This window comes from Anopheles coluzzii, chromosome 2 (genome assembly GCF_943734685.1).
Source record: "Anopheles coluzzii chromosome 2, AcolN3, whole genome shotgun sequence".
NCBI classification, from domain to species: Eukaryota; Metazoa; Arthropoda; class Insecta; order Diptera; family Culicidae; genus Anopheles; species Anopheles coluzzii.
Genome location: NC_064670.1, coordinates 97,360,566 through 97,378,042, shown reverse-complemented (window position 1 = coordinate 97,378,042; position 17,477 = coordinate 97,360,566). Strand labels below are relative to the sequence as shown.

The window sequence follows — 17,477 nt, the reverse complement described above, 5'->3', positions numbered from 1 at the left end:
GTGGTGGGAGTTGAATGGTTGATTTTCCAGCGACGTATTTTTCCTCCCCTGCTTGTTCCTAGTGTGTGATGTCAAAGGGTCCTACAAAGGGGTCTTTTGTTTTGTTGACTTGCCGCTCCGGCTAAACGGGGTTCTGTCCCCGGTTTTAACTGTTTTGTGCGCTCCCTTTTATGTGGTTCCGCCTATCACCGGTAGAGTGGGTATCTTGTCGTGTGGCACCAAGCTACAGCTACGCCACCGCCAGGCGATTCCGATAGAAGTAGAAGCCCACGATGGTTTGTGTTTATGTGTCATGACTGCAACTGTAAGAAGCTTACGCGAGTTGTTTTTCTCTCCTGGACGACGTATCAAACGGGGTTTTTTGCGTTTGTTTCCTTTCTTGCGACGATGGCAGTCTAACTATTATACTACTTTTATCCATTTCCAATCGGCTGCCCGGTCTCGGGAGCATGCTTGTTGAGATAAATGGCAAGAAGGGATAGTTCCTGGATGCTGTCTTGTCCTTTTAAAATCACGAACAGCTTCTCTCACTGTCCAAGATCTCCCTCGCTCAAGTTCACCCACTCAAGAATCCTTTTTTTCTTTTGCTAGTCTTTTATTTGTTCAAGGACACTCTAATGGTAGTTAGGCGGGAGTGTGCAAACGAGTAAACAAGCCTAGCATCTTACACTTGAGCCGTGGAAATGACGGCATAAAAGACTGATTTCATCCTTCCTACGCTTCTGAGACGAGGTGTGGTAATGGCGGTTGCAAATGACTTCTAAACACCATCAAACTATTAGATGATGTATTTTTATCGGCTTCACTATAAATTAACGTTTCGTTATTGCTTCCTCCCCCGTGTGCCAATATGCCTGCGAATCTATGTCCACAAATTAAGTTTAACTTCAATTTTATCTCACACACACTCACCGTCTCTTTCCTTTCTTTCTTTTTCTGATCCACAGAATTATTCACGAAAGTGGCTTTACGTCAGAGGATTTCAAACAGTATCGACCAGTAGTGTACAGCAACACGATACAATCACTAGTTGCGATACTGCGAGCGATGCCAAACCTTAGCATTGCGTTCGGCAATAACGAACGAGAGGTAAGCGATTCCCTAGCGCACTGCTGTTGACGGTTATTTTGGTTTCAATTTTAGGTGTGATATGGGGGAAGTGCACTATACCACCACTGCTGTGGGAAGGGCAAAAATCAATCATTTAGAGCTAACGCGCTCCCCCGATTTGCTGTCGTACGTACGCGGAACCATTTAATAGCACGTGATTGCAATTCCCAAAATGATGACAATCGCAATCAACGGGGGCAGCTGCCGACGTCGCCACCGTAACACAATCCAGCGCAACGCACACTCTTCACACTGCTGATGAAAGTGAGGAAGTGTCACCGGAAATCGGAACCCCGTCGCTGTGGTTAGGATTGTTGGGTGTTGGTGTGCGCTGGCCGACCATAAAACCGAATACCGCATCGTGTGCCAATACAGAACGGATGACTGCGCTTCAGTTGTATGTGTGCGGTAGTGTGTCAGGACGTCAACGCGTGACACGCAGGGGTGTCGTATTCGGTTTTTGTGGTTTTTCACCTTCCACGTTTGGGGGGGGGGGGCAGAATTGCACCGAAACGTTCCATCGAGGTGGCGGGGGCAGGGGGCAACACGTGGGGCAAACGTGGGTGTCGGCTCACGCGCTACCGTTTTTCTGCGCGCGCTCGCGCTTATCCGCTGTGTGGTTAGGAACTGGTTTGCCTAGAGGGAGCTGTTTTCGCTCAATAAGGGGGTGTTCTATTATATGTCACTAGGAAAAAAACCCGAATGCAAATGATAAAATCACAGCTCGATGTTGATGTTAATGGACTCCTTTCTTATGCTTTCCTTCTCTCCTCCACCACAGTGTGACGCAAAGATGGTGTTCGACGTAGTACAGCGGATGCACGACACAGAACCGTTCTCGGAGGATCTGCTATTAGCGATGAAAAGACTGTGGTCGGACTCTGGCGTGCAAGAGTGCTTCTGCCGCAGCAACGAGTATCAGCTGAACGATTCCGCAAAATAGTGAGTACAATAAAAAAAAAAAAACACTTTCAAAACGAGCGCATCCTTTCATCGAAGAGGGAAGGGGTTCGGCGCTTCTCCAACGCGTACAATCTAGGTCACATTTCCTCCGGTGATGGTGTGACATCAAGCTGAACTTCGTTTATTGATAATAATGTTTTATCTTACTTTATTTAACATTTAATGGTATATGTACATAAGCTTAACAGCTTGAGCCGTGTTCGCGCTGTGATTGTCCCGACGTGCTCGATACTGGCATTGGACACGTACCTCGGCTCCTGGTGTGCCATTTTCCACCCAAACGTCCGCTTTAACTGGTCCGCTCGGTCAGCTTAAACTTCAGCGGCTTGTCGGGAATGTACGTGGGATTCACCTTGTACGTAAGCTTCTCGTAGTTATACTCCACCTGGTACCGCCGGAAGAGCTGCAATGAAGCGTTTTGATTTTGTGTGTTTCATTAAAAACCGCCCAAAAGTAGGCAATCCGCACGGCACGCATAGGCCTTTTTGTTGGCTGCGCAAGCCAACCGAAAAACCCCACGACGTACCTTCGAGAGCAGTATCTGTAGCTCGCACTCAGCAAACCGACGCCCGATGCAGGTCCTCCGTCCGTACCCGAACGGGAGGCTCACGTACGGGTGGATCTTTTGGCCGGCGTGCGGACAGCCGGAATGTTCCTTCAGCTCGCCCCGCTTGAGCCATCGCTCGGGCACGAAACGGTCCGGCTCGGGGAAATACTGCTGCAGGTTCGAGACGACCAGATGCGGGAATATGACGTGTGTCTGCAGAGGTGGAATTGATTGTGTGAGCATATGAAAAAAATCAGTATTTTCGTCGATATGATTGCTTACCCCCTTGGGAATATGGTAACCACCGATGACGGCGTCTGTCTGCAGGCTGCGCCCATTTCCAATTACCACCGGGTACATGCTGCACGCAGAGAGGGGATTGTTGTAGAAAGTTTAGTTTAAAAAACCGTGCACACCGATAAGGATGATAACAATCCAACTTACCGCAGCGTTTCCTTGATGCAGGCCCGCAGATAAGGCATGGTTTCGAGCATCGATATCGTGAACTTCGTGTCTGGCGACGGCATGCTGCGCTTGATCTCGTTGAACAGGATCTCCTGCTTGTCCGGGTTTTGGCTGAGCTGGTAAATCGTAGATGTCGCCGCAACGGATGTCTGGAAGCGAAAGAGAGAGAGAGAGGAAAAGTATGATGAAGGTCATAGAATACAGTGAAGGCCCACTTGAACGCTTACCGTATCTACGCCAACCATAATCAGATCGAGCGCAAGCACTGCCGCAATCTTTGGATTGTTCGTCTTCTGTAGGATTCGCTCCACCAGCGAGATGCACTCTTCGCTCTTCTGCTCCGTGCTGCTGTTCATCTTCTCCATCGCAATGTTGATGTGACGCATGCAAAGTCTGGTTTTGAGGGTCGAGTAGTAGCAAAAAAAGCAACAACAAAAAGAGACGTTAGACTGTTTCTAAGGGTGACAGAAATCGCACCTCACACTCCCGCCCTCCCTTTAATCGATTCTGGGGTGGACACCTACTCTCGGAATGTGTCCAGCGCGCCGATGTAGTTTTTGTACGCGGTCGTCTCGTAGATGCGCCAGATCGGCATTCGCAGCTCGACCTCGGCCACGGTCCAGAAGAAGGTGTTGATGGAGTTAATGATGCGCTTCGACTCGTCGTTGCCATCCTTCGACACACAGCCGAGACGTGTGTCGAGTGCCACCCGTCCGATTGCTGCACGCGTGTGGGAGGGTGGGGAAAAAAAGGTAACGTTAATAAGCATAAACACGGAGGAGCAGTAGTGTCGACAAGTGTGTTAATATCGCTGCCAATTTCGATTGAATGAAGGGGCAGACGCGTAGGATCAAAACTAATTGAGCATAAGTGAAGCAAAATAGAGGAAAAAAGAACCAGCAGAAATCTCGTCTAATTAGCCCTATTTGCTCTTCTGTACAGATGAATTCGGATCGGATAAACGAAGCGGGGTAATAAGATGCTTACACTCTAGCGCCCACTTGTACAGCTCGTGCAGAAAATCTCCCGGCAGCTCGTTATTTTCGTCACGCATCTCTTGAATCCTGTCGAAGAAGATGGAGAAAAACGTCGAGTTACGACGCAAAGCAGATTAATTATTCATGTGATACAAAATTTGCTAACCGGGCTGACTAGCTGGAATGTTGGAGTGTATCGGAGTGGAGAAGGAAGAACACATTAGGATAGGAGGATATCTTTACGTATCAGAATTAGCGTTTTTGCGAAACTTTTGGCAAGTCCCACCGCATAAAACCGGTCTGGTGTGAATATTGATGTTCGAAAATAATCTTCTTTTTCCGTTCTTAAATTGTATCTTCATGCTCCAAAGACGCCAGCTTTGTGGTCATTGACGTCAGTACAACTGAAACAAGTTTCCCAGAACGACAGTCTCTCGGTTTTGTTCCCCGATGCGTGCGTACTCTACCCGTTTAGGGTTTTTTTTTTATTTTATCGGCTCGACTTAAAATGCCTACTAGAGTGGCGTACCTAGCAGTCGCCAATCAAGCTCTCTATAAAAACCTGCCGACTTTGAAACCCTCTCGGCGGCCCCTCCGCGTCATTGAGGATGGCCTCGAGATCGCGTCAGCCGCCGCCGCACGACGATCTCTTTTGGGGTTAACCATTCGCCCTATCGCTCCTATGCGATAGGCACGCAAAAGATCATCAGCTAACGTGGGGTTGCGATTGCTTAACCAACACGCACACTGTATCAGTATGACGCTAGTCGCTAGCTTACCTGTCCATGAAGTCGCTGGAGATCTCATCCAGCGGTGCGATGTATTTCTTGGCGGTGGAGGGCTGCAGCATCACCTGCTGGACCTGGGCACGGAACGCATCCCACTTTTCGCCATGCCTGTGTGTGTGTGAAGATATTGGGCGTAGATGTGACTCGTCGCGGAAGTTTGCTAGCGATGTAGACGGTAGACACGATACTTACACACCGATCAGTCCCATATTGTCGCCGAAGAAGTCTTTCCGCAGCTTCGATTTGTAGTTGCGCAGCGAGGGCATCGCCGGTCGGTGGGGCAGCACGTCCTCCCGCTTGAACGTGTCGCGTATGAGGTCGGCATCGAACACAAACAGCAGGTCCGGATGTCCGATCAGTCCGTTAACCTTTGCGATGCGCCCGTACTGCCGATGCAGGTCCTGCATTACCTTGTCCAGATCTTCGATCTTGTACTGACCTGCGGATAGAAGCGAACGGCGGGGAGGCGGGCTTTAGTCGCAGTGAAGTGGGCTGAGGAGTGGCTTTCAATGGCACTCTCGGGCAATGATTTGCAGCGGTTTTACTTTCCATCTTGGCTATTCTGTTTAGGCAAACCCAAGCCAGAGGCGGTAAAGTGTTTAATTTGCCAAAGTGTTTGCACTCTTTCCTCTGAAGCGGGCTTGTAGCAGCTTTTTTCGATCATCTCTTAGAGATGCTACCGTCAATGGTAATTGCAGAAAAAATGCCTCGTTATGTTCAATTAATGCCTCCACAAAAAATGTAACTGGCGTACCGAAAAAAAGAGCATTGAGTAGGAGCAAGGTTCTTCTAATGATGTGATCATGGAGAAGATCCAAGAGATCATTTACACTCCCATTAAATCTGGATAGTGCTCGAGATTGGAATCATTACCGTTTTCGTTGGTCCAGCACCAGGCAAAGCCTCGCACGACCTCATGCAGGAAGATTGCTTACTCATCGCCAAGCACACACCTCCAGCAGTCGCGTGACACCAGTACACCGGCGATGGTGTACGAACCCCGCTCAATCACATTAGAGGAAGAGGAGCAACAACAGCAAAAAAAAGACCATCGTTACCGAGCGACGTGCCGGGTTCAGTGTATTCCGCCGGCATTATGCTAATTAATGCGTGTTTGTGGTCGCAACCACCACCAATTGGAAATCTAAACCCGCCACCGTGTGTGACACCTGCTCCAACAGAGCACACCGTGTGGCGGGCCATGATTAAGGTTAGGTCCTGGGATATGGGAGTCTTCATCGGTAGTTGAAGACGAGCAGCCACACAGCCGCACACACTTGCTCGCCAGCAGGAAGAAGCGTACAGGTGTGCTGTAGAAATGCTATCGTATGTACGCCGGACACGAACCGGCCACGAACGCTCGTTGTCCGTACGCGATGTCCAACGCACTCACCTCGTCCAACCAACCAGCGGGTGGTCATTTTACACATAATTTGTTTGAAAATAAACTATATAGCGCGTTATGCTTTTTTGTGTGTCTTTTGAATAGAGGGTTCGCCCATTTCGCGCGCGCGAGCGCACATTTTTTGATGTCCTCCCACCAAATGGATGTTATGCCACCGGAAAATAGGACAATTGTTTGTGTCCACAAGATAGTGCGTGCGTAGTTTTTAAGTCATGTAGTAGCTGTTGTAAAATTTGCTACCACGAGGTGCAAATAGGGAATTTGAATTAATTTTTTGCCCAGCATTTGCCCGACACTGTTAATAGATGCGCGTGTCCGAGTCATTAGGAGTGCGGAAATTTGCGTCATATGTTTTAGGGAGATTGAAACTAACGAACTTACTCAACGGAAGGAAAAGGTGTGAGCTCAAATTTGTTGGTAAAAAAGGAGGTTTCTAAAGATCCCTTGAGTAACTGCTTCGTGCATTAGAAACTAGCTAGAAACTGGTGGGAATTATGTAAGCTACTCCTAAACGAACTCCCTCTCATTAGATGGGGCATTTCGTTCGTTCGTTAAAACCAATTAGTCGTCGTCTCTTTCCACACTGCTCGTACTATTCTTGTGGTTATGCTGGCTTCAAAACAATATATTTGCTTGTGTTAGGTGTACCTGTAGCAAGACCCCAGTCGGCTATCTTGTCGCAAGAATGTTGCTAAACATTTGCAGACAGTTGATGCGTTTTAGGATTGCCATTACAAAAATCATAAACTGCGGCGAAAACCGCATACCCATGGCATACCAGTAGAGCCGCTGTCGCTGAGCGACACAGGTCAAGCCGCGTGACACACCTTTGCTTGCCACGCGGTGCGGTGCTTGAAGAGCTGTGAAGTATGCCTTGGAGGGATAGAAACGCTCGCTCGCGCTTCTAGCGGTCCAGTGTGGTGTGTGTGGTCTTTGTCAGGTAATTGCCAAATGTCACCATCGGCACAAGATACCACGGGAGTTATGGTATGGGTTGGGTTCATGGTAGTAAACCCGTTCTTCAAAATGGCCACGTGTTGAGGTTAGGAAGCTTCTAATGGTGTCTTTTTATTTCTGTTGCTCAAGTGCTTCTTGTTCAACTCGCAATTGTACAAGCGGCCAAGCCGCTGGTCCCTCGGTTTGCATAAGGTATGAACATGTTTGTTTAGCAGATGTGCCTTGCTTTACCTTACTTGGCGGGGCCTGTGGACTGTCGAGGTGTGAATTCTGAGGATCCGGAACGAACCTGTAGGGTTTTATGCTAATTTTAAAGCAAAAAAAAAAAATCTCCTCACACTGGAATGGCGAGCATCGACATGTAAAACGGTACGGAACATGCCATTGTGACGATTCTACATGATTAACAGCTTCGCGCGGAGAGTCTTGCTCAATATTTAAGCTTCTGCGTCATTTAACGAAACTGATACAGCAAAGCTAATCAGCTTTGCTTCTTCTCTCTTTATGTAACACAATTCAATTTACCCATACCATACGTGAAGAAACTGCTGCGGTCTTGGAAAGCGGCTTTTTGCTAGATGCGCGTACGTGCGGTAACTGAAACCGAACGAAAGCGACGAAGGATGGATCTCGCTTGGAGGAGAGAGAGAGCTGGTGCTAACGAGGACATCAGGCCAACGCGAGCGCGCGCGTTGGTCATTGATTTCGTCAAACGCCGGTGGCAAGATCTACGTCGGCTCGAGAAGGTACTGAAGTGGCTGAACCGGACGATCACTCTCACTTTCTTTGGTACCCCGATGCGGCTTCCAGAAAACGCCGGTGACGACGTGTTTGTGTGGAGCGATGATTTGGCAAGATAATTACGCATACACACACTCACACAAACATACATGTCACCTGAAGGAGGACTTAAATCATCTCCGCTCATAAACGACGGGTTCCCCCCCGAATGGAGCCGTTAATGGGCCGGCTAATATGTGACTGTTAAGAGTATGATGCTGCCGGACCGGTGGTCGTGTCGTTGATTTATATAGACTCTCTACCCGTTCATGGTTGACCTGCTGAACCTCCTCTGTATCTCTGGGGACATCTTTGGCACATACCAACCTGTCACTCAGTGTGATCCCGTCACATCGGAACATCCCGAGGGGTATTCCCTCAGCAAGATTAATCGATAACAAATGACGCGCCACACCGGCCATATTTGTAGTCCGTGTTGTGGGAAACTGTGTCATTGGGACGGTTCGCGAAGTACTGCCATCCCGCGGTGACCCGCCGGCGGCCCAACTGGTCTGTGTGCACACGAGACCGGCACGCACTCGAGCAGCGGTTACATGATCTCGCGTGTAAACAGTGCGCGTCCGCGATCGCATCACAAAAGGAGAAATTGTGCGCGGAGTGCGTCCGGTGGTCTTTACGCATCCCTGCGCTTCCCTCCCAAAAAAGGAGGACTTTTGGTTCGATGTCGACAGACCCAAATAAAGCGAACAAGCAAACCGGCAGGGTGTTTGGACCAATGAAAAAAAAAAACAACAACAAATCGTCACGAAATTATGTAAACTACTGCTTCCCATTGTAACGTGCGCGCGGTCTCCTGTCTGTGAAGGCAGTCTCCTCGATCCGGTGGCACATTTCACAACCACATACAGTCCTGGTGGACTGGGCTGGGTAACGCTGGGTTGCATGTACTTCTGTCGGTCCGTCCCGCATCTTTTGCCCGCACACGCTCCGACCACAGGCTTTATGAGTGGTTTATTTGTGGCAACCGGCCTGGTGAGTTATTAAGCCGCCACGTCCGTCTCTCCCGTTTGGGTCGTAATGTCTGACATTGTTCCATGAACAAAAACCATGACCACGGGTGATGTGGTGAGGTGTGTGGCAGGCTTTCGTTGCCATGCGGGTCCCAACACTTCTTCTTCAAAGTGGGCTATTGAGACTGACCAGTTTGCACCAATAACTTGGCCCCACTTGGAGGAACAAATTAAACAAAACCTTTCTTCACAAGGCGCTTGATTATGTGTTACATGTCACTTGGGTAGGTTAGGTTTTTGTAGTTCAATGTGCGAAATAAAAAAGCAGAAAATTATAACTCCACACACAATGGTGACCCAGTGTGTACCTGGAGACACATTTGTATGCAATGTAAACACAGCCTCAAGCCTCAATGTCGGCGCACAGACCGCAACATCAAGAGACACAGAGCATTAAAGCATGGAATGGTTCATGTATACCTGTTGTGCTGTTATCTCATCGTTGTTTGAAGTCTTGGCGAAAATCGTGGAGCAAGCGAATGCGTTCCGTTACCCACCCGCGGGGGTCGCTGTGACTAATCTGTTTCTCCACCCACTCCCCAGTGTGTTTGATGCTATTTGCGTTGCAATTTGTCCGTTGCTTAATTTTGTGCAAATTGATTTGTGTGTGGGTTAGTTTCTAAATTGCGAATGAAAGAAACGAAATCCAAGAAGGAGTCTGTTAGTGACTGTTTCTGGTTTCATTACCAACTTCTTCTCCGATCCATTAGAAGTACATGGATTGAAACAGATGTCTTAACAAATAGAGATAAAATTAAATCGATTGTAGCACCGATAACAAGCTCCTCTATTTGCACCATGTGCACCACAAAGTGATCCTAATTTTCTATGTAATTGAAGAAAGGCTATCAAAATCGCACGCGATTCGAATGCACTCAGACTCACTCGTTTGCACCCACGTTTGCGCGCGTGTGTGTGGGCTGCATTTGATGTAATAACGATTTGATGAATCGATTGTGAAATGAGCTCAATCGAACACACCGAGCACCACCACTCGCTGTCGGCGGCGCTGTATAATAATCGAATGAAATGGATCATATTTTCCTCAATGGATACATGTTGGGGGCTGCTGCTCCATTACTTTTGCCCACCTGGCTGGCACCACGAGTAGAGGAGCGCAACATACGGGTGCGAAGCAGACCACATAACTAACTCGTTACATGAGTGCAGCGCTGGAATCGGTGTCGGGTGTAGGTGTTGTTGCCCCGCTGCTGCTGCTTTGTACCATTTTGCGGCCGTTACGCGGCTTGCAACAATCGGCCGAGTTAAGGATGCATTTTCCGGCGAGGTTCTCCCCCTCATCGAGGTTGTGCCGATTGCAAAATTCAATTCCAAATCTGCCCCGCAGTGGGCTTACTTCCCCCTTTTAAAACACACACACACACATTCCCTGTATGGCCTCGTCTGTGTTTCCTACGCGGCATTTTGTACAGACATAGCGGCGCCAACGATTATTTTCCTTCCTCTGTTCGTCCAGAGTCGTCGGTGGTACACTCTCGCGCAGTGCGTTTTGCTTTGTTGCCTTTAGTCTCACTTTCTTTGGGACTTTCACGTGCAGACTGTGCCACCGCAAACGGCAATGGGTGCGAGGAGGAGGATTATGATGCGGAACAACCGGAGACCGATCCGCTAAGATATGTCTGGTGACCGTGGCCTTGGGATGGAATATTTTCATTTTTTTGTATTTCAAATGAGTCTAGCAGTGGTGATCTCCGATAGAAGATAACCTAAAAGAGATATCCGGTTTTTGGCCCCGGTTATAAAGATCGTGTGGTTTTTTACGACGCTCAAACCGGTCTCCAATTTGGATATTATGTGGAACGTTAATATCGAGTTGGGAAATGAGCTAGGTCGTGATAAGAGTTGAAGGCGAAGCATTGGCAGGTGGCAACACCCTGTAGCGGCAAATTATCGGAAGCGGACGATACGTCAAGGTGAAGAGGCTGCTGACATTATTTTAATTTGTTGATCAATAGGATGTTGCTACTTCCTGAAAATCCAGTCTTCTACCAAAGAAACTCTGCCGAAATTCTTAGTAATAACTTGGAGATCTACCCTGGCGCTTAAAGATCTTCCCAAGTCGGTTCTCATTCTGTGCGGGTAACACTTACCAATTATTGGAGCAAAGCGCCAAGAATTGCCGATCATCGGCAACCCTTTCGGACCCGGCACATCGCTATACGGTCTTGCATGGGAGAACTGTTCGTTGACCGTCTGTTGCTGCTGCTGCTGCTGAATCGTGGGCTCTAGCAGGGCCGCCGTTGCCGCGGTTGCCTCGTTGGGCAGCACATTCAACGCCGACGAAAAGGCGGATCTCTTCAGTAAAGAGTTTGCTATTCTCTGCCCGACCATACTGCTCGCGTGAGGATCTGCCTGTGCGCAACGGGAAAAAGGGAAGACAAAGGCAAAATGTACGATGGATTATTGTCAACGGAATTGATTGCTGTTGCTAACGAACGAGGCTGACCGCTGGGTTGAAGATGAATGCAAAATTTACGTAAAAATTCATGGGAAAAGCGCCTAGCATAAATTAAATCCACGGCATTGACCTTCGGTGGTGATGGGTTTTGACATTCCCCAAGTCGGTTCACTCTCGACCGGCCCTGGGTGGGTGCAGATTGCAGGCCCGCTGGTTCGATTCGTACCGACCGGTTTGGTGTGAGGCCTTTTAGATTGCGTTCGAATGCGATTTGTCTTTTGAACGTGATTTCGAGCGGAAAATGAAAGCTCTAGCAATAAGGTGGCCCGGAGAGGGATGATCGTGTTTTTTTGGGGGCGCTACAAAGCTGTTATGAAAATGGGAAGTCATTCATCTCGATCTTCCGTTCCGATCCGTGTCGTCGTCGGTTGATCGGTTTTGGATGTGCGTGTTTGTCTCCTCCCTTTCGTCGCATCATTGCCCAGTCGACCCTGTCGGGCCGTGTCGGGTGTATTATGAAACCGAAGACTTGCTTCTGCCTGAGTCCCCCGTACACCAAGCTCTGCCCTCGCTACGCGCAAGGCACGTTTTATGATCGATGATAGATAAATAACAATCTTGCACGATGGGGTGGGTGGATCGGAATTGGAAAAAATGGAAAATACTAGCAAATCATTTAGTATTCGTATTTATGCTACGATAAATCATGCTCTCCTATCACACCCCCTTCTTCCTCAGTATCAAACCGATTTGTCGTGATTTTTTTTTCTCTTAGGTATCCGTTTGTGTAACTGATGATACGTTCTTTCCGACAGGATGCTTGTGCTTTATAAATATTCTATTCACACTAATCGTCTTGAGAATAATGTTTGAAAAACTAAGAATGAAAAATAATCTCCAGCTTCTTTGTTGATGACTTCAATCAAAATTCTGCAAAAGCTTGATGGACAAATGTCCGGACATCTCCAGACAGCTGCAGGATGTGGGATAATTCGTGCGAAAAGTTTTCTTTGTGCTGATGTCCTACCCGTGAGTCAATAATGATATTTCACGTCTTCTTGTTTTCCCTTCTCAAATCTGAAAGGTAAATTAGCCTTTTTGTGATGGTAACAGTCATCATTTGCAAGGGGAGAACGCGCGGGTTCGATTGCTTTGAGCGTTTGAAAATTAATAGCCCCACAATTTTGTCTCTGGGCGACGGTTATGTAAATCTGTTTATTGGCTGACATGTGAAAAGCTAGATCCTAGCAGAAACTGTGAAACTGAAAGCCACCGGGTTGGAAGGTAAAAGGTGAATCCAGCATGGATTTGCTCCATTCCATCAAATGTCATCTACATATAGTTTCGAGGCTGATCTGATAGCATTATTCGAAACAATGATGGATCGGCTTCTGCATTCTCATGGCCAAAAATAACCTACAAATTAATCTTAATTTCGAGAACTGACAGCACTCAACACTGTGACAAGAACAGCCAATCAATCCTATTTAAATAAATCTGCAATCAAAATTAAACCTGAACAACTTATCACACAGGCCCTGTCACAGTCCACTTATCTTCTCCTTGGCATTAATCGGAGACGCTGGTCGCATCAATTGCACTGCATCACTGGCTAAATGTGGTCGAACGCAGAGTCTTGAGACTGCGTAACTTGCGCTTAACTTAATGAAAGGTCATCAGCAGTTGAACGGATAGTAAACCGTCCATTTGGAAGGAAATTTGCGAAAGGTCGAATTTGGAAACAATGAACCATTGTTTTTGTGGCGACACTACAACTACGATTGCCTGACAGCACAGCATCAAACATTTATGACGGGCACATCCACATGTTGAAGTGATTGCGAGGGAATTGTTTTTATTTTTGGCACACCATCAAAAATGCACAACCTTTCCCTCACCCAGAAGAGCGAAAACGAAAGAAAATCGACTTCAGCGCGAGCAGTAAAATTTTAAATATTTTATTAACCTCTCCTCTCTCCGAATGCTGCCGCGAAAACTTCCGCAGCAGCACCAGCATCCAACACGGCTCAAAACTGTCGGCAAAACATTCCATGAATATTCCAACAATATTTCGTCGCCCGCCTCGAGCTCACGCATCTTTTGGTTGGGCCCTGCAGTACCCCGTAATGTTTGCGTCACTGGGTCGCCGGCCGGAAACCGAAAGGCGCGCGCACTCGATCCCTTTCCCAAAAGCCGCACCCGAACGAACGTAACCTTGCCTTAACTAAACTTACGGCAACCGGCCCGTGGGAGAGATGCGTACACGTCTTCCAACTCTTTTCCAGTCACCGGGCGCGCGTGTAGACCCTTATTTTGGACAAAGCCCTTGAAAAAGCAAACAAAACGCCCAAGAGAGTGCGAGAGAGAGAAAGTTGTCGTTGAGTTGCAGCTTGGTTTATGGGGTGTCCCCCACCCCCCCAGCAAGGGGACTGGAATTCGTGGCAAATGGTATGGCATCCTGAGCAGTAGTAGCCCCATTATATAGCCAACTGGAAGCAGTTGGAAGGTTGCCGAATTAGCCGCGTACAGCGTTCCAAAGTTCACCGGCAATCTTATCCATCGCCCGTGGAATGGCCTCGAGAAGTTTTTGGACAGGTCGGGTTGAAAAACAAAAAACAACAGACAAATCTAGTGAAACCTGTCCCAAAAAAACTGATGGATCTGACGGGCTGTGACTAGTGTGTGAGGTTTTGGCAAAAACCGTTCCATCACCACCATCACCGGTATTCTGCCTCGGTTAAGCACATGCTTAAATTGTACTCCAAATAGCCCACTTTTTGCAGCCCCCCCAGGAGAGGGGTGGTAGATTAAACGTGAACCTGCACCGGCTCGCCCGGCTCTTGACGACGGGAGGTGTGCGACACGTTCGTGGGACGCGGTTTTGTTTTACATTTTTGCGAAAGTAAGGCTACCCCACGGCCAGGGCACTAGGCAACTGGACTGGCAGCATAATTGAACAAGAGCCCGTTTTATGCTCGTTCGGGTGCCGGTTTGGAACGGGATTAGCAGTAGCCGCCAGTCAAGATCGGGCAGTCTCGGGAAAGCATGGCATCGTTTGTGAGTGTTTGCAGCATTGGCCACCAAAACAGGTGTTTTGGATTGCCATTTTCCACTAGACACTACACTGCAGCTGAAATTCATTCACTTGCCGTGAGTTCGTGTGAACAGGTGGTGGTCGTGGTGGTAGTGTCGAAGGTAGTTGATCGAGATCGACTAATCAACCTAGACCTCGAACTGTCTCGCCGACAGCAGTGGAGCTAGTGACGGCGCACCCGGTGACGGCACCGTTTCGAGCCTCCTCTGCGTGCTCTGCACGATTAAATTTTCACATTCGATCCGGTTTTTTTCGGCTACATCCCGCTAACCCGCAGACCATTGACGGATGGACCACAGTTCAAGACAGCAAGCGTGTGGCGGACCTTCGTTTGATGAGCTTCCAGTTGAGGTTTTCGATTGCGCAACGATACTGGGGGGGAATTGATTTGATTCATCAATTTCACTTTCATTATGAGTTTGCATCAGGCCTGGGAGGGACATAGTTTCCACTGATACCTTCACATTGGAGTAGAGATCACAAGCACGTGTTTGAGCCTTGGCGTATCGTGTGATTTGTATTTTTACATTCCCATTGCGGGAACAATATAAACTCCATTGAGGTCGTTGGTGCAAAAACGCATCTTAGTTGTAATTCGCATTCTAATCTACAAGAAAACGCAACCCGCGAGGGTGTGCCAACCCTTGTTGTTGGCTGATAGTCAAGCTAAACAGTAAAGGGTACAACACTCATCCATAACAATCGGCATTGAGTGGTAAAACAACACCCCAAGCTTGACAGAGCGGACAAACAATGAATGCTGCCTCGCCCTCTTCCAACAACTGAACATCTCAAGCCAACCCAACTCAAACGAGTTATTTTTTGCTGTGTTTGAAGGCCGTTTGAAAAAAGTTATAAACTTAATAAGCTGATCCTAATCCACCTTAAAAAAACAACAACAGCCACACATACACACCGTGACAAACCGTTGATTGTCGGCAACTTACTTCCTTATTTTGAATTCACGCACAACGGTGCCACTAAAATTCACAAACACACGCCGCAAAATACGATCAGCTCCACAAACGAACACACACACACACTCGAAGGAGGGAAAACTCGCGTCCACTGTGTTTTTTTTATAACAGCTGCTTGTCTATTGTTCGGATAAATCGTTTCTTTCGGATGGGAGAAGGAATCGGTAGGGCCGAGTGGTGATGAGGGAATCTTCTTCCTGCTAAGCTGCTAAAGCGTTGGGCGCACTATGAATGGATTTTGGTGTGTGGTTTCGTTGGCATTACCTTTGACGATGGTAATGCAAAGTGAAAATTCAAACACTGACACACACACACACCCTCCAATGTTGTCACACAGAGACGGCAAACGGATTTTTCACTATCGAAACACTAACCGCGATCGTACACTATGGGAGATGGGCAGAACTGCGCGCACACCGATTGACACCCAGCTAACAAACTTGTGTTATTATCACTTTCGCTGCGTGCAGCGGGTGACGATCGTTTGAAAAGGAGGTTACAGCTTCTAAATGATTTCCCGGGAGCGCAGCAACACCTCGTTCAGTTTCACTTTTGCAGGCTTGAAATCGAAAGCACACTTTCCAAAATGATGGAAGATTTGACTTCTTTTTTTTTCGATAAAATCTTTTAAATTCACTAAAATTGTCAAAAAGAACGGAACAGAACTGAAGGCGCGTACCGAAACGCGAAACGCGAACGATCGACGGGCTGTGAAAGAGAAGATTCCTTGCGCCAGCAGGCAACAACCGCTCGCTACGAGGTACCGATTTTAATTGAAGGCGAAAATGGTCACGATCTTTGCTTCGATTGCTCGGGTCGCGGGTACGCGTGTGAGTGCCGGGGCGAAGGAAAGCCGAGTTGCGCGCGCGCGCGCTCGCACACCCGCCGCCGTTCGTCTGCCGTAGGCGGGGGTAGTTTTCTTGTCTCTTGGATGGGGTTTGTTGCATGGGCTCCACCACCGTTGTCGGCGTCGGTTAATGCTGTTGGCGTTCGCGCAAAATCAACCCTTCTTTGTCGGGTTTGGGTTTGTTGGGGTGGGGGTTTCGGAAACGAGTTGGTGGTCGCGACTTTGGTGACGATTTTGTCCGTCGCTGGTTGCGTCTTGACTTGAATGGGTCTGAGATGATGAAAGCTTTTCGAGGGGTTGAGTTGAGTAGGGGGGGAATGTGGTTGATGTAGAGCTGTTTGTTGCGCGATTGTGCGTGCGATGCGTGCGACAAGACGTGTGAGATATTGTTCGGTGGGAATCTGAGAAAATCCCTTTTTAAATGGTCGAAAAGCACGAAGTCGTCGTACAATATTTTATCACTCCGTTGTTTAGAACATTATCGTTAATTTCGAGCATGTGGTGTTAAATTTTACGTTCCAGAGCGGTTTATTTTGTACAGAAGTCAGAATTATACACGCACACTACAAAAGTGCACCGGCTCTGGTTAAGCATTAATTCAACGAAGCTGACGTGAATGGCACCAGCAAGACAGTTAAAACATGAACCGGCATCCGAAGGTCGCGCTGTCGGTTCTAAGCACGCACACGAGCGCATTGCATGAGGACATTCTATTTTACCTTGCCCACAAAGAGAACGTTGCATTTTGAAACAACTGCAGCATGTGCTGCTGCACAATCACTGCGAAGGGGTAAAATATTCAAGAACGAAAAACCGGTTCACTGCTGCATTCTGCTTTTGTTTGTTTTGTTCTGTGCACATTTTTTTTTATCAGTTATCGTTTCCATTTGCGGTTGCATGCAAACTGTTGCAACGTTTGCTGATCAATATTTGACAAAATGCTGCGCATTGTTTGATTAGGGAATGCATTTGGAAAATGGTATGGGTCATTAGCATGGTTCATTTAAATATTTTGGAAAAATATTCTCGTATGAATATTAGTAAATTCTCAAGATGTTAAATTATTTTTTTACATTTTTTGAAGTATCATTGAAATGATTTAATTTTAATGTCATAC

At 47.7% G+C, this 17,477-nt stretch overlaps 2 protein-coding genes across 11 annotated transcripts in view; one reads left to right on the top strand and one right to left on the bottom strand.

Moving 5' to 3' along the window:
- Positions 1-17,477, top strand: part of LOC120953849 (G protein alpha o subunit) — a 57,958-nt gene that overhangs the window by 26,636 nt on the left and 13,845 nt on the right. For all 8 annotated transcript variants that reach the window (XM_040374163.2, XM_040374159.2, XM_049607546.1 and 5 more), the window contains 2 exons: positions 948-1,089; positions 1,892-2,052. In XM_040374163.2, coding sequence (XP_040230097.1) covers positions 948-1,089; positions 1,892-2,052 — 303 coding nt within the window. The remainder of the gene's footprint in view (positions 1-947; positions 1,090-1,891; positions 2,053-17,477) is intronic.
- Positions 2,194-16,422, bottom strand: LOC120953847 (probable cytochrome P450 49a1). Of its 3 annotated transcripts, none has more exons than XM_040374154.2 (11): positions 15,484-16,422; positions 11,135-11,392; positions 5,043-5,289; positions 4,842-4,958; positions 4,073-4,149; positions 3,610-3,805; positions 3,313-3,478; positions 3,065-3,234; positions 2,903-2,981; positions 2,600-2,833; positions 2,194-2,476 (listed from the first exon to the last, which is right to left on the bottom strand). In XM_040374154.2, the coding sequence occupies exons 2-11, from the start codon at positions 11,373-11,375 to the stop codon at positions 2,363-2,365; spliced, it is 1,641 nt and encodes a 546-aa protein (XP_040230088.2). In that variant the 5' UTR covers positions 11,376-11,392; positions 15,484-16,422; the 3' UTR covers positions 2,194-2,362. The 3 variants fall into 3 exon arrangements, with proteins under 3 accessions (XP_040230088.2, XP_040230087.2, XP_049463502.1); XM_040374153.2 differs by having other exon boundaries at positions 11,135-11,396; positions 15,484-16,415; XM_049607545.1 differs by lacking the exon at positions 11,135-11,392 and having other exon boundaries at positions 15,484-16,414.

Bases quoted from the DNA above. Each gene is read 5' to 3' on its own strand.
- LOC120953847 (XM_040374154.2), bottom strand. From the start codon at position 11,375: ATGGTCGGGCAGAGAATAGCAAACTCTTTACTGAAGAGATCCGCCTTT. The intron at 3,235-3,312 runs GTAAGCGTTCAA...TTTCGCTTCCAG, and splicing joins TTATGGTTGGCGTAGATACG to ACATCCGTTGCGGCGACATC. The intron at 2,982-3,064 runs GTAAGTTGGATT...CTCTGCGTGCAG, and splicing joins TGCATCAAGGAAACGCTGCG to CATGTACCCGGTGGTAATTG.